This window comes from Lactuca virosa, chromosome 4 (genome assembly GCF_052849685.1).
Source record: "Lactuca virosa cultivar CGN04683 chromosome 4, Lactuca_virosa_CGN04683_v6, whole genome shotgun sequence".
Taxonomy (NCBI): domain Eukaryota; kingdom Viridiplantae; phylum Streptophyta; class Magnoliopsida; order Asterales; family Asteraceae; genus Lactuca; species Lactuca virosa.
The window spans coordinates 60376364-60400666 of NC_136429.1; the positions used below are offsets into that span (position 1 = coordinate 60376364).

General features: G+C 34.5%; 1 protein-coding gene across 1 annotated transcript; it reads left to right on the forward strand.

The window, feature by feature from the left end:
- Positions 1 to 1431: 1431 nt before the first annotated feature.
- LOC145104694 (transcription factor MTB1-like) lies at positions 1432 to 3715 on the forward strand. Its single transcript, XM_079041890.1, has one exon. The coding sequence runs from the start codon at positions 1905 to 1907 to the stop codon at positions 3465 to 3467; it is 1563 nt and encodes a 520-aa protein (XP_078898016.1). The 5' UTR covers positions 1432 to 1904; the 3' UTR covers positions 3468 to 3715.
- The last annotated feature ends 20588 nt before the right edge of the window (positions 3716 to 24303 follow it).

The window sequence follows — 24303 nt, forward strand, 5'->3', positions numbered from 1 at the left end:
ATGCATAAAACATGTTCCCCGTTAAATTTAATTTACTTATATTATTTTTGAAAAAACCCCTTCACAAAATTACATAAAAGTCTATATAAAAATAAAATATGAAAGATAAAGACTTATCCAAACCCATGTTCGGTATGAGATATATACAACAAATCTAATTTCTAAAATCAAATACCATATATATATTTTCATTACTATTTAAATTATTAATTGTACTAATAAATTTAGCAAAAAGAATTATTATAAATACTTTTTTAACATTTTCTATTTGTTAAGTCTATGGTACTTAAACAAAAGTTAGGGGAATTAGAATATTGGTTGTGATGGGACCGACGTTTTTGCTCTTCCTTAGATTCTACTCAATTAAGAGGGACCTATTATAAATTAATGATCTAATTTAAGTGTCCCCTATTTTTATCTCAAACACATTTTAAAACCATATTACACTAAAAAGTTCAAAATAATAATAATAATAATAATAATAATAATAATAACAATAATAACCAAAATAATAATAATAATAATCAAATATCTTCAAAAAATTACAAGCTAAAAGCCGTTCACCTAAATTTATATATTAGTTTTCTTGGCTTTTACATTTATAAACATTAATTTATTTTTTATGACTTAACAAATCAGCATCATTGATCGAAAGCAATTTTGATTAATCCTAGGTACTATTTTGGTGTTTTAGGGACCCACATGTCAACTTACTTTGATCTTTATAAGCAATCAAAAATTTTAATCACCTAAGATAGATAAAACTGTGATATTATAAAGATGAGTAGATAACTACTGAAATGAAGAAAACATACTAAAAAAGTAACATTAGGCCAAAAATGTTATCGAGTAAGAAATAGTAATTAATTATTAAGTAGTAGTCACTATTTTGGCATGAGAAAAGCACAAGTTGCATGTTATGTGACTTTGGTCCAAATAATTGATTCCAACAAAATGTACCCAACAACATGCTTTTCAATCTCATTAAACAAACCTTCACAAGATTTCTGCCTACTCTTTTCAATTTGAATTATAAAAATAAGTATAATATTTAACTTGTTTGATAATTCATTTTATGAAATAATATTCTTTATGAAAATCTATTATAATTTCAATTGTATATAAAAATAATTGTTATACCCCATAGTCGTAAAAGTAAGAAATAACAAAATGTCTTTATTTAATATTTTACTTTTAAAATCTGATTTGATAATAAAAAATATAGTAAAAAATTATAATAAAAAAATCACTAGAAATGCCTTACGTTTCTTGTTTCAAATCTTAAAGTATATAAAATTAAATGGATGTTTATTACTATTATAATAGAGAGAAATAACAAAAGGGCCCAATGAATATAATAAACTTAACCATGGTTAACTTGTTCAACCCCCCTTGTGAACGACGTGCCACAGTTTAGATTAAGGAGCAGCACAAACAAACCAGTAGCCAAAGCCTTTACATCTCCATCCTCTTTCTCTTTCTCTCTCTCTGAAAATTAAAAAAAAAAAACTTGTCTCCTTCTCTGAAATATCCACAGTTTTGCTGCCATTAGAGGAAGAATTTTCCGCTTTTCTTATTGGGCCAACGGTGTGTGTTTCTTTGTACGAGCTTATCTTTTGAATTTTGTGCTCCGAAATCCGAATCTTACGTATTTTGTGGTCTTTTTCGTTTGATTAAGAATTTTAGATTCTGAGGTATCTGAATTTGGGAGTTATTAGGAATTGGGTATGTGAAAATTCGATTTAGTTTGACTAAATAAACTGCTGATGAAATGGGTCAATTTTGGGATTGTTTTCCGTTGTTTAGTTGAAATCCGTAGTTGAAAATTTGTGGGTTTGGTTTTGTGTTTTGTTGTTGGGGTACATAGGATTTGAATAACTGTTCTGGGTTTGAAAGTTTTCGATATGAAAACGGAAGCGAATATGGGAGGTGAGAGTTGGAACGATGAAGATAAAGCCATTGTTGCCGCTGTTTTAGGGTCTAGAGCGTTTGATTACTTGATTTCAAGCTCTGTTTCTAATGAATGCTCATTAACTTCGTTAGCAAATGACGAGAATCTGCAACACAAGCTCTCAGATCTTGTAGACCGACCAAATTCTGGTAATTTTAGTTGGAATTACGCAATATTTTGGCAAATCTCGAGGTCGAAAACAGGGGATTTGGTTCTTGGATGGGGGGATGGATCTTGTAGAGAGCCTAAAGAAGGAGAAGAATTTGAAATCGCTCGAATTCTGAGTTTCCGATTGGAAGATGATAATCAACAGAGGATTAGGAAAAAAGTTCTTCAGAAAATTCATGTTCTGTTCGGTGGTTTAGATGAAGATAGTTATGCTTTTGGATTGGATAGGGTTACTGATACTGAAATGTTCTTCTTAATCTCCATGTATTTCTCGTTTCGAAAAGGTGAAGGAGGGCCCGGCAGATGTTTCTCTTCCGGCCACCCCGTCTGGATCTCCGACGCATTAAATTCAACTTCCGATTACTGCTTTCGATCTCATCTTGCTAAATCTGCCGGCATTCAAACCGTCGTTTTGGTTCCGACTGACGTCGGCGTTGTCGAGGTTGGATCCATTCGTTCGATACCGGAAAACCCCAAGCTTTTACAATCAATCCGATCTTCGTTTTCCGTCGCTTCAGTAGCCACACCACTTCCAGTCAACAAACGACCCACCACCAATGCCTCCGATCGACCCGTCAGGGTTTCCAAAATTTTCGGACATGATCTCAGTTCAACTTTAAATCAGCCACAATTCCGGGAAAAGCTCGCCGTTAGGAAGCCGGAGGAAACGCGGCTTCCGTTTTCAAATTGGGCGCAGTTCAACAACACTCCTCAAAAGCCAACACCACAGTTACAAATCGATTTCTCCGGCATTACATCTCCACCGGTTAGCCGGGAGTCGAAAATCTCCGACGAAGCTCCGGCGAGAGACGAAAGAGAAGCCATAACCACCATTCTGGACGAAAAACGTCCTAGAAAACGTGGCCGGAAACCCGCTAACGGAAGAGAAGAACCATTGAATCACGTGGAAGCGGAAAGACAGAGGAGAGAGAAACTGAACCAGAGATTTTACGCTTTACGAGCAGTGGTGCCCAACATTTCAAAAATGGACAAAGCTTCATTATTAGGCGACGCAATCACATACATAACTGATCTTCAAAAAAAGGTGAAAGAGATGGAATCCGAACGACAATCAGGATCTCGTTTAGAGAAAATCGAAGTTCAAGCAGCTCTAGATGAAGTAATCGTAAAGGTAACCTCCCCTTTAGAAACCCACCCTATATCTAAAGTCATTCAAACCTTCGAAGAATCAAAGATCAAAATCATGGAATCCAAGATGACTGCAAGAAACGACATGGTCTTCCATACCTTCGTTGTCAAATCTCAAGGCCCTGAACAATCAACCAAAGAGAAGTTGATCTCTGCGTTTTCAAGAGAAACAAACTCGTCTTTACATCCATCTCCATGAAAGATGAAACCAAGGTAAAAAACAAAGTAAAAAAACAAAAAAGCAAGTTTTATATGCTACCAATTGATCTTGGATGTGTAGAGCAGGTAAAAAAAAACTTAGAAACGCTTTTGCGAATGTCCCTTTTTACGGTTTTATATACAGTTTTATCAAGGTTAAGTGTAGAAAAATAACATGTATGCGGATATTTTTAGATTCGTATGATCGTTTCTTGTGGAATATAATTCGTCGTGAATCGTTTGATGTTATGTTGTGACTGTGATCCCTTAAATGTGTTGAACACAATTGGTATTAGGTAGTATCGTAGTAGATATTATCAACCACCTAGCAGACTGATCTGTACTAACTGTGTACTATTGTGTACTAACTGTCTAGTTTTTGTTAGGCTGCTAGGAGTGGGCCGTTATTGCACCTAGTAACACCAAATAACGCCCAAGAACACCGCCTCCCATCCATGTTATTAGGTGTTATACGCCTGCGCGTTGCTTCCCGTTACCACCATCACTTCCATTAACGCCGTTTTTTTGTCATTTTCTTAATAACGCTGGTGTAGGCGTTGCCTACACCTACCAGTCTTAGACAACCTAGATTATACAGACCGTTAACATAAGTCGATCCATGAGTCGTCATGATACCGACTCTTTGGAAATGATAAGAAACTATGATATTTTGATGTAAAAGTGGAATTTCTTATTAGGGGAGAAAGAATGTCCAATATAAGGTGGTGTTGATCGTAAAGTGAAAAGTGTCACATGCCTAAAATGCTTACCTCTCAATAAAGCAACTATGATCCTCCTTAACAAAAATTTACTTGTATTTTAGGTTAAATTTTTAATCATATACAATGTTTATTCATCATTATTTTGTTATATTATATTATACATATTAATGATAAATAAATATGTGATAGGTTAAATTTTTAATTATACATAATGTTTATTCCAAGGTTGTCAAGATCGGGATCCTACCTAGGATTGTTTTTGGGTTTGCAAGATCGGGATCGTAAGATCGGGATCGAGATCATAAGATCCCACAAAATAAAATATAATTTTAATTTATAATATTTAATCATGAAAAATATTTCAAACTTTTAATTTTTCGTTCAAAAGTTATAAAAACTTCAAAATATTAGTCATAAGTTACAATAAAAAATGATAAATGGTAGATTGGTAAAGGGTAAAAGTAATAAAATGGTAAAAAAATTCATGTGCAAAAAAAAAAAAAAAAAAATCAAGGAAGGTAGGATCGGATCGGATCTCGATCTTACGATCCTAATTGCGATCTTACCCCAAATACGATCATTTTACGATCCAGATCGTTTTTTATACCCAGGATCGTAGATCAGGATCGCGATTTTGACAACCATAGTTTATTCATCATTACTTTGTTATATTATATTATACATATTAATGATAAATAATATGTGATGTTTTTGTGGTGGAATTGAATAATGGGGAAAAAGCGTGAAAACCGATAATATTTGGGAAAATGTTTAGGAGGCCACTAATGGAAAACATGTATAAATGCAAAAACGTGCTAACAAAATAGGGACCATTAGTCTTTGATTCCCTTTTGCCTTTTGGCTTTTGCTTTGCTTTTTTCTTTTCTTTTTCATACCACATGCTAAACCTTCCTACCTCGTGATCTCAATTTACAAGAATACCCATATGACCATATCATTCCAAATGATTAATGAATGCAATTATTTAATAATCTACAAATTCAATGCTAAGTATTTTTCAAGCAGTTTTTATATTTTATATGGACATATTTTCGAAATAAATATGCAATGTTCTACATGAGAAGTTTTATAATTAAATAACAGACCACGGGGCTCAAAAATCAAAATGATTATTTCTATTTGGAAACAGATAAGTTGTTTAGCAAAATATTCCCTTATTTAGTTTAAAATTTATAAAACAAAAACTCTTCAACATTATTTTGAAGTATATATCTTCTTAAGCTAGAGATTGAGCCAAAACATTTTTCTTTTACATGTAATTTGTCATTAGAGTATCTACAAATTTGTTCCTATACGTCTTGCTCGTAAGTAAGTTGTTATCATGACTAGGGATGAACTTTTTAACTGAAAAACCAAACTAGAATTGGTTGGAACCAGTTAGTTGTATTCGGTTCGGTTCTCGGTTCTTCCAATTCATTATTTTTCGGTTTTCAGTTATTTTGGTTCGGGTCAGTTCCGATACCGAACGCCTTATTAGATAACACACTTTCTAATAGAACCAAACCATACCGAAACCGATTGAAACCGGTTAGTAGTATTCGGTCTAATTCTCGGTTCCCCATACTCTCCGTAATCGATCTTCGGTTTATTCTAGTTCCATAAATCGGTTACATCCCTAATCACGACTATGTCTCTCTCTAATGTGATATGCTTGTGTCGATATGTATTTGTTTCATTATCTTATCCGTAAGTGCCTAAATTTAAAAGAGGGGGGGGGGGGGGGGGGGGGGGGGGGTTGGTTGGAGGGGAAGTTGCTAACCATATAAATATTATCAGTAAAATCATTAGAAGGTAGAAATAAGATTTTAAAGTCGATTAGCATTTTAAGTTTATATTTACTTCTATTCACTATCCAAAAGAATGAGGATAAAATAATCTAATTGAATATATTTGTCTTCCTTAGTTTGAACGCACCAAATAAATTAGCGTTTTTATGCTTCCACAACATCGAAAACGTAGAAATAATAACCATTTCAAAGCAAAGTTTTTACGTCATACTGAGGTTGTGTTTTGCGCGTCACAACTAGCTTATTTTTCGAGTTTTTTTAAGTTGTCATGTTTGGAAAACCAAAAACAACTTATAAGCTAGTTTAAAAAAAAAAACTATTTAGATTAGCTTTTCAGAAGGTTTTTTAATTTTTTTTTAAAATATACCCCTTAATTAATTATATAAAACATATTGTTTTAAATGTTATTTTATATCTTTCAGCTAGTTTTACCAAACATCATTTTTTATCAGTTAACTTTTCATATAACAGTTAGCTTTCAGCTATCAATTAGTTTTTCATCTAGTACGTCAAACATAGCTTTAGAGGTAAAATAGCATGCCGTGTAAGCCAATTAGCAACTACAGAATAAGAGGGGATATCATAATCCTACCACCGAGAAATAAGCGACCAAGTCGCGAAGCTAAAGGAAAAGTGATCAAAACAAGATCAATTGTCTGGTATGTGATTCACTATAAGAACCCGAAATTTAGAAAAATTTAACTTTTAGTCAAATATTGACCAAAATGACAAAATGATCAATGATGAGAAAGAGATGGGAATATGAAGTTGTGACTTCATGAAAATGGCCAAAAAGAGTTTAAGTCACTTAGAAGATGTTAGATGAGTAAGTTCAAGAGAAAGAATGCATGAGAATATGCATTTTTTTTTGTCAAAAGTGGAAAATGGGAATTTTATGTTTTTTAGGCTAACTTTGTAACTTAACAGATTAAGACCCGTATTAAGTCATTGAGGTATCACTTAACAGATTTGTAGAGTATATTCCCACGTTCATGTGAATATAAAGAACATCGAAAACGGGTTAGTAACGAAGGAGATATAAGGGATTGAAGATTGAAGAAAAATTGTCCCAATGTTGGAATGGAATCAGTCAAGGGTTGCTGTCAAGACCGGAACCACAATGCAGTGGGCGAATCTCCATGGCACGACGAGTAATCCCTGTAAGAAGGAACGAAAAGGTACTTTGCCCCACGGCGCGGCATATGGGTGCGGCGACATGGTGGCTAAAGTATGATGCCTTTGAGAAAGAATACCATGTTGTGGAAAGTAGATGGTAACGACGTGGAAATTAAATGGCAACCATTAACCCCGAGTCAAAAGTTCACCGTGGTGTAGTGATTAGAAAACCGCAGTGTGGTGTTGCACGTGTTAATCTTCCCTTATCACCCTCATTCTTGCCAAAACACCCCCATTCCTTAGACGGGGGAGCTCCGAAGATTGGGAGGATGAAGGTGGGTTAAGTGGCGGTATAAGGTGCTAGATAAAAGGGTTAGATATCAAAAGCTTATGAGGTAATAATATACTTCATCTTTAAGATTTTAGGGCTTTAATGGTGATTAATAGAATTGAGTTAGATATGAATGATTACTCTTAAGAAGCTTGTTAATTGATGTCATCAGTAGTGTTGAGAAGCTTTGAACAAGATTTATGTGTGATTTCAGTGGTGAAAATACTATGTGTGAAGTTAGGGTTTGAAATCGTAAACTAGCAATTATGTTAATTGATGCATTAGATGTTAGAATGTGATGAATTAAGTATTATGGGATGCTTAGTTCATTGAATAGATTAAATTTAGAAGTAGAGAATGAAATGTTAGAATTATGATCAATTAAATGATCATTTTGACATTAAGAAGTAGATAAGCTCTTAATAGGCTAAGGAAAGTTTTAAGGAACTTGAAATGTTAAATGAATAGGCCTTGAGCAAGAAGATGAGCCAAAATGCATCAATTGAAGAAAAGAGTAAAGAAGGGTAGTTAGTCCTCACTAACTAACAAGGTGAGTTATAACTCTCTCTCTCTCTCTCTCTCTCTCTCCCTCCCTCCCTCTCTCTTTATATTATTATTATTTTATATATATATATATATATATATATATATATATATATATATATATATATGTGTGTGTGTGTGTGTGTGTATGTTTGTATATAAGACTCATGTATCTGAGCATGTGTGTATAATCAAAGTACGTAGAGATGTATATAGAAAGAATAGGGGTGTTATGAGTAATACCCTTAAGAGTAGATAAATAAAGTATAAGACTATATGTATTATAATCCTATGTAAGAGTAGATGATGAGAAAAGGTATATATGGATACCTATTAGAGTTTAGATAGAGATAGAGATAGAGACTGATTATACATAATATTATCATAAGTGTATGGATTTATGTCTAGACATAATGATATTGTGTAGAATACTTATATGTTATTAGACATGGATAAGGACTAATTACTTAATGATTTAAGTACTAGAAGTGTTATAGAAGATCTCTCAGTGAGATAAATAGATAAAATGTACGTGAGACAAGTATTATTTGACGATTCACATAATAGAGATGTGTAGAAAGATGATTCCTTCGGAAATAAGATAGATGGTCCTTTGGGGACAAGATTATGATTCCTTTGGGAATGAGATACAAATTCCTTTGGGGACAAAAGAGTAATATTCCTTCGGGAATAAGATAGAGGTTCCTTCGGGGACAAGAGTATGATTCATGCTGGAATTAAATATTATGTATGATTAGAAAAGATAGAGAAAAGGTTCCATGAGTTGAACAAGCTAATGGAGTTCTTTTAAGAACTTAGAAATAACCCGTGAAGGGTTAAGAGTAAGGAATCTATGAGGGGTTCAAGAGTAAGAAGAAAGATTAAGGATCCACGAGGGGTCATAAGAGAGAGAGGTAAGACCGGATGATAATACCCAATAGATCTAGTGGGATGTTGATTCCCTTAGAAGATAGAAAAGATCAGAGTATAAGATGTGACTGTTGGGTCTAGATAAGAATAGAGTATTGAAGCACTAGAGATGAGAATACAGAAGATAAAGAGTAGAGAATAGATAGAGTAGAGAAGAGAAAGAATAGAGAACAGAGTAAGAAAGAGAGTTAGAGATATAGATAGAGTATGTACAGAGTGTGAGATGAGCCTATAAAGAGGCTACGAAAGGTAGAAGATATAGATGATTGGTAAGAATAATAGTGAGTGCTATTGGAGAAGTATAGTAGATGATAGAGTACGATTATGAGAGAATATAATGTTGAGGCATGAGGAGAGATAAAAGAATAGAGATAAATGTTATTAGATGAGAAAAGACTGGAAACCTATGCCATGAGAGGAAGAGTTTAAGATGTATAGTATGAAAGATATAAAGAGTAGATGAACATGAAAATGGAAAGAATATAACTCACCAACCATTTTTGTTTGATGTTGTAGAGATGTTTCATATTTTGCAGGTTCAGGTAGCAGCAGTCGTGGTACCAGAAGTGAATTTAAGAGCACAAGGAAGAGTTAGATAGTAAGTTACTATCATTGTACTTTCCTTGTTGTTTATTTTGCATGTAAGATTTTATTGTAAACCCGTGATTATTCCTGGGATGTAAAGGTTATAATTAGAGTAGAATTCCACAATTGTATGAAAATCCGGGTCGTTACAATTGGTATCAGAGCCATAGTTTAAGTGAATTAGGTTTGGGTGTAAACATTCCTAGTCTTAAACTGTGGAATATAGATGAAAAGAAGAGAATATGAGCTGGTTTTATGATAAACCATGCTAGAAGATTATGGTACACGACTGAAGACATGTGAAGATAAAGAACCTGAACAAATAAAATTTAGTAGATTGACCAACCTTGAAGGTTTGGGTCAAAATTGTTAGAGAAGAAAGAAAGAAAAGTCATTTTGCGAAATGACAAGAATTGTCTCTGTAGTGAAAAAGATGCCAAGTGTATGTAGAAAGAATGATATTGTGGTATCATGAAAGAAATATGTGTTAGAAATGACGTGTACTGGTAGATGGCCACTACATAGAGTATGTGTCCCAAAGAGTAGAGTTGGTAGAGATTTAGAAAGAATGGGGACAAAAGAGGGATAAAAATAGATAGAGAAAGAAACGTGTAATGCCCGTTAGTTAGGGATAAATGTTTTAGTCATAAGTTATTCATTTTATTGAATAATTTAATCCTCGAATAAGATACTAGTTAGTCGTGCACGTTACAAGATTATAAAGACCTTTTATCACTAAGCGGGAATAACATTTTGATAAAAGATTATTTAAGATGAATAATATTGATGAGAGTTGTAGTAGTCGTGATGACGATTCTATGGGTATATAGAATACTCAAATCTGACTTCGTATGAAGAAGTTATGATTGTTTAAAGCTTTGCGTTCAACCCTATACATCAAGGTGTGTCGTAAAATATGAATCAAAGATAGGTTGCTTGTTAGCCTAAGTAATCTAAATGAAAGTCGTAGTAATCATAAAAATGAGAGTGTGCACATAAAGAATGCCTAAATCTGACTTCGTATGAGGAAGTTATGATTTTTCGAAATTTCGATGCAATAGTACGCGACACTAAAATCGAAATTAAAATCGATTGATGGATAGCCAAAACAATGAAAATGTGAAGATCCTGTAAATATGAAATCGTCGATATAAAGACAGTCAAGAACGGAGTTTGTATGAAGGAGTTATGGTTTTCGCACGAACTTTAACAGTCTAATCTCTATAAAAATATCAATTTAAGCTAGATTGAGAATTAGTTGTTGAGACCTAAAGGAAAGTTGTAGTGCTCATCGAGAGGATTTCGGGGATATAAAGAACGTCGAACATGGAGCTCGTGTGTGAAAGTTATGGTCGTTCGAAGATTTCAGGAAAATACCTGTTTTGATAACATGGCGGCTCGAGAGCACGCCACTAGGCAAAGAGAGCGTCGAAGTCTTCCACCGACCAACCGATGTGGCATCATGAGAAGTGGACACGTGGAATCATGTGGCAACGTTCAATAAGGCACGAATCGGACCATCCATCATTTTCCACGTGGCACCACAAGAGAACGGATGCATCAGCCTTGAGCGTGGCGCGCTTAGGTATAAAGCTTGGCGTGCCCCCCTGTAATTCCTATAAATAGATTCGATTTCAGCTCATTTCACCACACCTTCCATCTACAAATCATCTAGAACCTTTTTTTCTCTTAGCCCCAATACTCCAGTGTTCTCGACTGCTTTAGCGGGGCTTTAAGATATCTAGGAGCCCGACGAAAAGGAGCTTCCAAGTTGTGACTCTGCCCGTAACTTCATGGTTTTTTTGCCAGCAACTCTATAAGTTAAGCTATACTTATCATGCTTTATGTATAACTTATGTTTAAATTCATTATCATTATTATGAACCTATAAACAAGATTTATCAGTCATTCCTTGTCATAATACTAATTGATCTACTTATAGGAGTGATGTCTAGGCTAGATCTAGTGAGGTGTTTAAAGTGGGATTTCCAAGCAGTATTCTTTGTGTACCAAACAGACCCTACCTTCGATATGATCTTACCTGGTTATTCCTTTATTTGATAAATCTTGATGTATTCATTGGGATTGTTGAGGAATCTAGGAAATAGTATAAATACGAACGAATACTGAAGCATAGCAATATTTGTATTTAGGATGTTGGAAGGGATAAGTTGAAGAGATGACAGAGGAGCTACCTTTCCTAAGGATCTTCCACCTAAGCCAGGTGAGTGCATAGTTACTTTCATGAACATGATTTTAATACAAGTATCTATTAAATAAATATCTGCCAAAATTTTAAAGGTAAATTATATACATATTGCCTAGAATAAATGTTAGATGTACATATGATGTGCGAACCTGATATGGTTCTATATGTGTTAAGATGTGTGTATATATATATATATATATATATATATATATATATATATATATATATATTACATGATAATAATAATAGAAGTATTATTTCTGAGAAAGTAAATGTTTATTAATACCTAATACTTTATGTTAAATTTATACACTAGATTATGATAGTGTTGCCTAAACAGAGTTGGTATTGGAAATTGATTATAAGCATTGTAGTCTTGCCTAGTGATAATATAAGACTTATAAAGGATGCTTAGTTTGAGTTAAGTTGAAGAGATATTCGATTTACCTTGTACTGTAAAGATATTACATAGGTACGAACTTTGGGATCATTTTTGGGTATTTCAACCTTGTTTGGTTATACCCTAAGACCTAAAAATAGATGCTTAGTTCAATTAAGTTTGGAAATTGGGCAGTTTTATATTGGGATGTGTGTGAGCTTAAAACGGAGAGTAGAACTTTGTTTCTCAGGTGCTATTTATGTCGGGGTACTATTATGTGTCAGAAGTACTACTATGTACAAAGCCCTTTTTCTACATTATCACGTGTTGGGGTATGGGAGCATACCGGGGGTACTACATTAGTATTCCCCCTCTTTTTCTTCTGACGAGCTTTGTGTGTCAGCGTTTCCATTCACAAAGTAATTGAGAGAACTTCATATACTTCCAAATAGAATGTGCATGTAATAAACCACTAATAGGTATGTTTGATGTTATCTTGCTAAATAGGGTGGTTCTAAGAGTGGAACTACATTCAATAACACTTGGGATCAGACCACTGCTAGGACTATTCATCTAGATGACCAACCTTGACATAACTTTCTCATGGTATTTATGAAGAGAGGTTCATGGTGTGACTTATTCCATTTCCCTCATTTGTTATCTTTATTTATCCTTGTTTTCTGCCAAGGAATCCCTGAAGCAATGTAGTATACTTGTTGTTCACATTGATCCTTTTGGTAAGATCTCGTAAGGTCGTTGTATAGCATCAGTACATGAGGATCGACAAGAGGGGGTAGATTGTTTATAGATACGATATATATGTGTTGATGATAACAATTGGTTTTGCATGTTTGAGATATATGTACAATTATCATTAAAACATTGTGGAGCTGAAAACCCTATGTATCTCAGCAGGTTTCCTAAATTGACCCACTCATTTTATATGCATCACAGGTAGCGGTGCTTAGACTGCTGAAGACTTGAATATGATGTTGAGTGATTGAAGAGAAGACCTACAATAGTGTTTAGGACCATTAGGTCATTACCCTGTAACATATGTTGTGTATTGATTATCACATCCCTCAACCTGGGCTCCTAACATCATACAGTCTAAAGCACAAGCACGCCCTACATATGATGCCACAAATAAAACTAATATGGCTTGAAGGGAAATCCAACAGCTGACAATGATCTTGACGTGAAACCGAAAGATCCAACAGCTGGATTAAATTGATGAGTTCAATTCACTGTCTAATAAGGTCCACATAAATCAGAAATCTGGAAACAGAATCTTGGAATATTAGATTAATTTGTATCCATGGCTCGTGTCCACACGATATCTTGTAGAACGAAGAAATAGTTGATCACTTCTTTGGGCCAACGTATGATATGATTATGAGTTCGACAGTGGCTTTGGAAAGTATAATTTGTTGGTTATTCAAAGTTCATACTTGTAATTATAGTTAATGACTTATCCAAGTGGGAGACTGTAAGATTATGTGTCTAAGGTCATAACTAAATTAGTATAACTGTTGGAAGAGTGTCCAAGGTCATTAACTATTGGTAATATTTCAAATAATAACAAGGTCCTTTTGGGTTGCCCTCAAGACCCAAATTGAGTAGAATAAATAAAGGAGAAATTGGTTTATTAGTTATTATGGTTATAATTAATTAGAAAGTAATTGAAAATATGTTTTGTAAATATATTTTGGGAATTAATTAACAGTTTAATTAATTAAAGGGTTGAATGTTCATTAATCGATACTTGGTTAATCAGGAATGTTTCAGAACCCTTATGGAATTAGGGTTGGATGAAAATCACTCCATCCCACATGGGAAAGGAGTGAAACTTCTTGGTTATGCTCCATCCAACATGGGAATGAGTACTAAACCGTGGAAGGGATCTAAGGCTATACATAGGGCCTTAGGGATTTCATTCCTCCTTGCATCTTGGCTTGAAGTTTCGCCAACCCTTCTTCCTCCTCCCATAGGGATGATTTCTAACCCTCTTTAGGTTTGTGACATTGACCCTTCTCCTAGTTATTTTTATTCCACTCTTTGGTGTCATTGGGTGTGATTCCATTAGAGGGATTCTGGTTTGGGTCCTCTCATCCAAGCAACTTCATGGAGGATCAAGATCTCAATCATGGAGATTAGAGGCTACATAAAAGGTATGTTTTCTTCTTTATTTTTATGTTTTCTAGGGTTGATGTAATTAGCATGAAGCCATAGATCCATAGGTTGCATGTACACTTAGGTATATCGTAGTTTCGATTCTTACGCTACCTAGTTTAGAGTGTATTTGATGCGTAGAAAACCCAACAATGGTATCAGAGCCATTGGTTCATGATTACATTCACCCTAGATCCATGTTTTCTGAAAATACTTGTTTGAAATTGAATGGAGGAAGCAAGATTGAAAAATTCGTAATTGATAAAACCTATAGTCGTAGCTCACGACGTAAGGGCTAGGAGCTCACGACGTGAGCTCGGTTGATTAGGGTTTCGATATTTTTTTCCATTTTCAAATATGAAACTTTATTAAATATGGATAAATACCAAATTTAAAATGTTTTAAATATGGAAAATTGATAAATATTATTTAAATGTGTTTATTTGAATTTGAATATTTATATATTATTTATAGTGAATTTAAATATTTAATATTATTTATAATAGAGATTTGTAAATTTGAATATTAATCCCTCATGATTTATTAATTGTTACATTGCGTCGTCACAATTAATTAGAGTTAATAATAGACAACTAAATTTAAAGAGTTTTAAATTTACCCCTTATATTTATACATATTAGAATTGTATCTACTATATGTATAAGAAAGTTACAACATGTGTCCTCGCATGTTTCAAATATTGATATTGTCAGTCTTACCATGACTAGGCTCACCCATTCTATTGTAGGGGTTTAAGGATGTCTTTATGATTCCTAATGAGGTCCTTTTTTAATATGCTTCGCACTTACCACCCCCACCGCCCTATTGCATTTTGAGAATGGAGTTACCGAAAGGGTTTGATAGTGTTAATGGTCAATCTAAAATTATTCTAAATACAAGTATAAAACAAAATCCCCTTTTTATTAATAGAATGTGAGTTTATATTATCCATGATAATTGCACATTCTCCTTATATTCTATTGGTGGAGCTTGTATGGTTAACCGATACATCAATCTAGAGTATAGTTGAGAATGATATGGAACTCACGAATCTCAAGCGTAACTTGAGCCAGGGGGCCATGCGATTTTGCATGGTTAATTCTCAATCTATTTAATTTGAATCTTATGTTATCCATAAAAGTTACACATTCTCTTTATAACTTGTTGATGTAGATCGCGTGGTTAACCGGCACGTCAATTTGAGAGTATAAGTAGAGAATGATGTGGAACTCGGGAATCTCAAGCATAACTGGAGCCGGGGACCACACGATTTTCTATGGTCGATTCACCATTTGTTTAGTGATCCGCAGCGACCCCGTCATTGAATCTGAGATGAACACAATCCGAGATTAACATGCCATTGATAGTCAATGAATCTCAAAGATCTAGGAATTTCGTAGTGATCGAAATTGGCAAAGGACTTTGCCTACCTAAATAACTTTATGGTGTGTTTACGGCATCCCTTTACACATCATAGAGCCAAATATAGATCCTAGCCTTCTAAAATAATTTTATTTAGGGTGATTATTTTCTAAGGATAAGTAAAACAAACTATAAAGGAATTTTACATTGAATTATGACTATAACCTTATCCACTAAAATCTACTGCTTCAAAACCTGAAAGGATTAGCTATGAGGATGATCAATATTGTCAAATTCGTAGTTTGGTAATAGTTCTCATAAACAAAAAGAAATATCATGATGCTTTTGATAAAGCTCTTCCTAGGTTACTCTAGATATTGCATTCTAATATATTAGAAAGAGCAATTGTCAAATGTACATTGTAAAATGAAATATTGAAGTAAAATGGAATTTACTTGAGTTAGGAGTTGACTAGGGCCATTCAACTAGTTGACATGTACATATAATCAGTTCATTCTGATTTTGATATGAACACCTTGGAATGCCCATAAAGGAGTTGTGTAGCATGTTGAGGTTTCCTTTGGAACTAGCATGACCAATCATAGAAACTCAAACTTCAAACCACTCTCACAAATTTACTATCATGAATAGAAGTTTCAAGAAAAAGAAAGCCAATTACCCATGGTTTAAAAGGCGATTAGTGTTGGTATACCTAATCTAGTCCCAAATGCCAAGGACAAAGGAAGGCTTATTCCGAGACATGTTCTGATAGTTATTCGTTTCCATAACTAGAAAGGACTTAGAAAGCATACATGCCCAATATATATATATTTTAGGTGAAAGGACCGAAATATGAAGAAGTTAAATTTGATCATGGATCACGATCCCCTGCTACTTTCCATAGGATCAAAAGATAACTAGTTCTCCCATGTTTGGTGCTCAATCAAATATATGGATTTATAATGCCATTAGAACAATACTTCTAAACCTTGAGTATTTTTCTAAGGATTAAGTACTGACATTTGAAAAAATGTGTAGTGACTAAAATGAACTAAGAAGATTGAAACATGGAGAAGATAATTTGATCATGAATGCCAAGCCCTTTCTACATTCATAGGATCAAAAGATAATTTTTTTTCAAATGTTTAGTCTATGGTATTATAATTGAAATTGTTTATACTATGATTCATGAGATAGTTCTGACTTATATAAGTGTAGAGCATTCTAACATGTTAAAAGAAAGTCATGAAATCTATGAAACTAGTATAGTAGCAATAGTTCAAAGTTGATTCAAATATTTGAATAATGTGTATTATTGTGGTTAAATATCTGTTGAAATTAGTTCAACTAATGGACCGTTTAGATTAACCACAATACATGGTGAGAACAACTTCATATGAACATGAGTCTGGAACCTTGCAGGTGTTTAGAGCTCTCATAAAGCGAAGTTAAGAATAATTTGGGCAATAGGATGAGACACTCATAGTGAGCATCGCAGTCCAAAACCTTATCGATCATCTAAGTAATTGTGAAAGAGTTTCACGATCTATCTCCACCCAGAACACTACCACTAGGAAGTGTTAGTTGGATAGAGAAACAAATCATTAGTTGATTTTGTACTTGATGAGTCGCACTATGTTTACTAAAAATTCATGGATTGTACCATGAATAGTATTATGAGAAGTCCTTTGGTCTTGTACCAACTAGTAAGGTTCATAAAACACTCTATGATATGTGAAGTGGGATTTTATCCTCATTACCACATATGGAAGTCCATGATTACGAGGCTTACGATCGCCGTGAAGCGCTCGACAATCTAGAACTTAGAATAGAGATGTGTTATCTCGTTGAAGAATCCATCAAGCATTTTTGATAGTTGTTTAACAATCCTTTTGAGAATAAAGTGTATGTTGCTCGAAGGGAAACTTTCCAAGAGAGGGAGCTGATTTCCAAAAGGGCTAGTGGGAGACACATTGATCTTGATAAGATTCGAGAGTCAACCAACGAAGAACCTAAAGTTGGACCTAACATTCAATTTGGAATTGAAAGAGCTATTAAGGAAACTGACATATTGCCACTTTTCCTTATAGATCTGATAGAGGACGTCATACACCTTGTTATATAAGAATTTATATTAATGAGGTAAGTGAGTCAATGGTATGTAGCAATCAGAGTATACCCGTTATCGAAATCTATGGTAGGCCCTAAAGGCTACAACATGGAAGGAAGACTTGGAAAGCGAAATTCAGTCCATGTATGTTGAAATTTGGTAGATCAAGCACTTGGACTTAATGATTAGGTGCAAGTGGATCTTCAAGAAGATACAAGCATGGATAGGAACATACACATAATCAAACCAAGATAGGTTGTGAAGGATGTGTAAGCTTAATAAGTTCATTTATGTACCGAAATAAGCATCTCGTAAGTGGGATCATTATTTCAATGAGAAAGTTCAAAGAGTTTGAATTTCGAGAAATAAAGATGAGCCATACATATGTCAAAGCTAGTGGGATTAATTGGAATCTTTGTTTCAATGAGAAAGTTCAAGGAGTTTGAATTTTGAGAAACATAGATAAACCATATATATGCCAATGTTAGTGGGAGCGTTGTAGTCACCCTTGTATTGTACATAGATAATGTACGATTCATAGGAAACTATGTTCTAACTTAGCAAGTGTAAAAACTTGGCTTAGTATGAGAATTGTTTCGCTATGATATACATGGGAGATACAGAACACGTACATAATAAGGATCTATGGAGATACATCTAAGTGATATGTTGGATTGATCCAATGTACATGGAATGTTAAGGAAACTCGACATGCAGAACTCAAAAAGGAGTTTGGGTTTATTAAAATACGGCATGACATTGAGCGATGCTAATGTCCTACTTCTACTGTTGAGCTAAAGGAAATGATTCGTGTCCCACATGCTTCTGCTATGGGATCGATCATATATGCCATAACATGTACCAGATCTGATGACTCGTATTCCTTGAGCAGGACAAGTTGGATCAGATCAATTTGGCAAGAAGCAACGAATCAAGATGAAGAACATTCTTAAGTGTCCTAGGAGGACAGGGGAAGTGATCTTGATAGTATGGAAGAGATCATTGTAAAAGTTACATTGATGCTCAGTTCCACACCGATAAAGACGATTTCGTTCGCAGTCGGAATTCGTGCTTTTACTGAATGGTGATGTATTAGCTTGGAAGAGTACCAAGTAATACACCATAGTGGATTCAACAGACTTAGAGTACATTGCAGTTGGTCAAATTGCAAAGAAGACAATGTGACTAAAAGAGATTCATTAGTGACATCTTTGTTGAAATTCAATCATTGATGGTCCTTTTGAAGTTTCTTGTGGCTTTAAGGGTGAACTTACCTCGGGTATGGATCCCAAGTCACACAATCCCACATGAGACATACTCAGTAAGTACCAACACATTTGATAGTGAGTTAAATGTAAAGACATCATAGTCAATAAGTCATATCGAAAGATAATCTTGTCGATCCATTCCATAAGCCAATGTCATTGACCAAGTCTGACAGTCAGACAAAGTCAAGAGGCATTAGATTTGCAAATTAATTGGCTTGAACACTTTTAATTTAGTTTGTTTTAAACCTGAGAACTTAAAGTTGTATAAGTGTTAATTTAATTTGGCGATTATTAAGTGGAGATCTTAATATATGATGGAGTTCGGTTATTTCAATTAGCTTATTACTGTGTTCTCCTTTTGCATGTTTGGAACCCACTTCCCGAGTATTAATTTACTCAAACGTCCACAATCGGTCATACTCTTGGAAGTAAGTAGTGATTCAAGACTGTCGTGAGTATTAGTGGATTGTCTATAATGATTGGACATAGCATAGATTTCACTAACACTCATGAGTGCTTAATAGAGATTTAAGTATTGGACCAACCCACGCTTAGAGATTACTTCATGGATTCGGTCACGAGTACTTCTAACACGATAATATCTTCTATTCTTCAAACCTAGATACATGTGGGGGTTTGCTCTATGATTATGTTATGCATTGGTCAACTCCAACACTATCTGTAACTGGTAGTTATAAAGGGTATGTCCATGTATGACATGATGAAATAGACAAAAACTATGTATTCGAAGTTTATTCGTTCCTTCAGCCTTAATAGGAGAAGCGATATCTATGGGCCCCTCAATGATTTGGTGCTGACATCTAAAGTGCTTGGCCGAGCCCTGACTGGAATTGATGTGTTCAATTTAGTAGTTAGATGCAGTCGTCACAAATCTATATCCTTGAATTCTGAGATTGACCATTATCCATATCTCGAGTTCATACATATATCATAGAGCGAAGGGATAGTTGATTACTTATCTAAGGGTTGAATCTTGATTAGATCAAGAGTTCAGTATTTGCATTGGGTGGCTAACTCTTTGTTGATTATTGGAGAAGTATTGGCCCTCGTATAGTTGATGACTTGTCCAAGTGGAAGACTGTTGGAAGAGTGTCCAAGGTCATTAACTATTGGTAATATTTCTAATAATAACGGGGTCTTTTGGGTTGCCCTCAAGACCCAAATTGAGTAGAATAAATAAAGGAGAAATTGGTTTATTAATTATTATGGTTATAATTAATTAGAAACTAATTGAAAATATGTTTTGGAAATATATTTTGGGAATAAATTAACAGTTTAATTAATTAAAGGGTTGAATGTTCATTAATCGATAGTTGGTTAATCAGGAATGTTCCAGAACCCTTACGGAATTAGGGTTGGATGAAAATCACTCCATCCCACATGGGAAAAAATGTTGATTGATAAAAGTCTACAAGTGAAAAAATGTTGGTTGATAAAAGTTATTCGAAGATGTATGTATTCTAAGTACCTTTATTGTCATAATATATCGTTTTGAGGATTTGGATGACATAACCTACTTGATTTTGGACACTAATGAACTATCCATATACATATTCTTCAATTCAGTGTGGAAATATGACATAACTAGACTCCTTTTTTTCAAATATGTTTTAATGTGTTGTCAATATCAATATTACTCGACCTCTATAATACACATAATATTATTTATGAACATTAGTTTCATACATTATAATTCATTTATATTCAACCATTTTTGTCTTGAGCATATTGAATATTATATCGATCACATAAATTTTCATTAGGATGAAGCCCTAATGATCCACATACCTCATCCGATGTGGTATTTTAATCTCATGTTATATTGGTGTGTTTCATTCATAAAACAATTAGCGTGTGACATTCGATCTGTATGAGCTTGTTTCTCATGAGTATGCCAAAGGGATTTAAAAGGTTATACTTTTTGATTTAAGGATTACAAATACAAGCCATTGTTTTGATTTATTGGTTTTTATTTACATGGGTAACCATTTATTAGATATAGACCATCCAAATTTGATCTTAGGGTCTATATAAAGCTCCTTGGTTTTTAGATCACAATCTTAAACTTTTTGGGACCATTTTATGTATTAATTATTTCGTTTTGACAAACTATGTCGTACTACATACGAAGAGTTAATGACCAAAATGATGCATGATTTCTAGGGGATTACTCCAAGTGCAAAAATAACAAGAGCATTGTGTTATTTCCATGAAGAAAACGAGAATAATAATAATGTAAAAACGGCCATTGATTATGTCTTGTCAAGGCTTGAGAAACAAAAAAAAAAAAAATCATCGGTCCTACGTTGATTGACCGTAGGAACTTTTGAGGTTAAGTTTGTTCTTGGTTATCAAGTGTTATTTTTTGTGTTTGACATTGGTTGTCTTGATTGTTTTGGATTTGTTAAACTTATTTTTGTTTGATTGTTATGGATTTGGTGGTACTTGTTCTTTGAATATTATTGTTATGTCTTCTTTGTTGGTTTCATAATGGTTGTTTTTTGTAATGTTTTATTATGGTACGCATATGATGGTGTTTTTTTTGTTGTAGATTTAGTATGGTAATGTATTTGGCAATAAAATTTGTTTGCATTAAATATTTGTTTTTTCTCTTTTTTAAACTTAACCAGTAATGAGGCCCATGATCCACATGGATCAGGAGGCTTATTTTATTTTTATTTTCTTTTGGATTGAGTTAACAGGGTGGTGTCCTTATATGGGAACATGAAGATCCACTCAAAGGGTTTCATAATGTCTCCTTACTTGCATATAGATGTTGCAAAGAGGTAATTCGTGCAACCATGAAATAAAAAAAATAGATCTTGCAAATGACGTGGAAATGTAATTTTACTTCTACTACATGTAAGAAAAGGGTTTCATATTGCTATTAGGGTTAAAAAAATTAACGTATTTTGACATTATGGGTAGAAAAATGAATGTAGATTGCTACTATCAGCTCAATAACTTATGTAACACCCTGTTTCGACTCGTTTCCCATTTCGGAGTGGTGATCAATGATTGGGTATTAGAAGACTTAGGACCCTTGAAGAAAGGCTTAGACCCATTTGGACGTGGGTAATGTTGGTTATGTGATGAAAGAGTTTGGTTTGTGTTTTAGAGCCCAAGGGTATCGGTAAGGGTGTTGGTTCGAGCCTTTTATGAATTTTGGATTTAAGTTCGGTTGGTTTGCAAGCTAAATAAAGTTGATAGAAGTGTAGGGCTTCTCGTTGCCTTTCTGTGGATATAAAGAACGTCGAAAACGGATAAGGGATGCAAAAGTTATGACCATTTGAAGTTAGAGGGGTTTTGGGCCAAAACGGGTACGCATGGCGTACCAGGTGGGAACACATGTCGTTCAAAAGTAAATTAGATGCGGGCCAACTTGGGAACGTTGGGTGTTCCCTAAGGGAACGCAGGGAGTTCGCTGGCTGTTTCAAAAACTCGTTTTTAGGGTTTGGCCCCTTTATAAGAATCCTTATGGACCCAAACCTCTTCCATTCTTCAGCCTCCATCCTATCTAACTCTAAGAACGAAACCCTAGCCTCCATTTGAGTGATTCTTGAGCTTCATAGTTATTTAAGTGTGTTTTGGTGCTTGAGGAAGAAGAATGAGCTTATTGAAGAGTCACTGATTGGCTTAGAGCTTTTGGATCCAGGCTTTGTACACCTAGATCTATCTTCTGGAGGTATAAAGTCTCAACCTTGATAACTCTTTCATATATATCTAGCTAAGTGGTACTTTGTTATGGTTTTGGTCCCTTTGTGGTGGTTCTTGTGAGTAGAAGTTACTCCAGAACCTTTGATGAAACATCCCAAAAATACAGTCCAGAAATTCCATTTTAAATCATTAAGAAAACCATAGTTATCAAACATCATATAAAAATCATAAGTCGTGTATCTCAAAGTATCATAAACATCTATCAAATATATCAGAGTATAAACATTCCAGGCTGAACAATGGTGTGTGCATTGCAATCATCCGGAGCTCTTCCCCTTGCTACCAGAAGTACCTGAAACCAAAACTGAAAACTGTAAGCACGAAGCTTAGTGAGTCTCCCCAAACTACCACATACCATACACATAATCACATAATCACATAGACTGGGCCCCCGCCCCTTCCTCGGGCCCCGCCCGACATCGGACAGAGTCTGACATCAGGCCCCGCCTGGCATCGAGCCCCACTCGGTATACAGATCTGTTTCTACCAGGCACCGCCTGTCTCCGGGCTCCGCCCGCTATACACATACAAACATTAACATATATTCATGCTAGTACATAACGAATCATACACCACGCTATATACTCTAGTCTTAAGGCCTCACCTATCATGGGCCCCACCCCTACTCTGCTAATGGTGAGATATGGAACCCCGTCCACTCTCAGCTAGTGATGAGATATGGGACCCCGCCCACACATAACTCCCTACTAGGCACATACAAGTTGTTAGATTAGGTGTCTAAGCCCATAACTATAATCGGTATGTACTTGACCCGATACAAGCATGGTCCATTTGGGTTGTAACACTTTGGAACAATTTGATAGGATGGATATTTGAGAAAGAGGTTAATGTTCTTTATTAGTATATTATAAGTATAATATATTAATTGAGAAATCATATTATTTAATTAGTATTGATCAAGAATTAATTTGGAATTAATTTAGTGATCAAAAGAGACTAATTAAATTAACGGGGACTGATTGTGTAAATCAGTGATATAAATATAGTTTGGGCTAATGATCCATATTGATTAGTAATGGACTAAGTTCATGTAAGACTCCATGAAGATTTAGTCCAAAGGGCTTATCATATGGATTATTGGATTAAGGCCCAAGGAAGTGGATTAGGGTTTAACTCTTGGATTCTACACTATATAAATGTAACCCCAAAGCCAAAAATTGTGCACTAGTGATTCCAAGAAGCTCTAGACGGTTTTTGTGTCTCCAAACCTCTCTCTCAAGTTCCTCCTCTCGTTCTTGGTTTGTTATTAGACGTTTGAGGCATCACACTTTAGGTGCTAGGCTCTTGAAAGACCAATTCCTACAAGCTACAATTAAGAGGTGTTCTTCTAACTTACTTTTATGTTTCAATTACCAATATTGTATGCTAGTTGTAGGTTTCAAGCTTTGGAAATTTTTTTTGCATGTATAACTAGAGAAAACTTAGATCCAAAGCTATTAGGGTTGTATGTGCACCATAGGAGTGTTATAGTACAAAAAACCCAACAGTGGTATCAGAGCCATGGGTAATTTTCTGTTATATTCATGCATAGCTAATTGTTCAA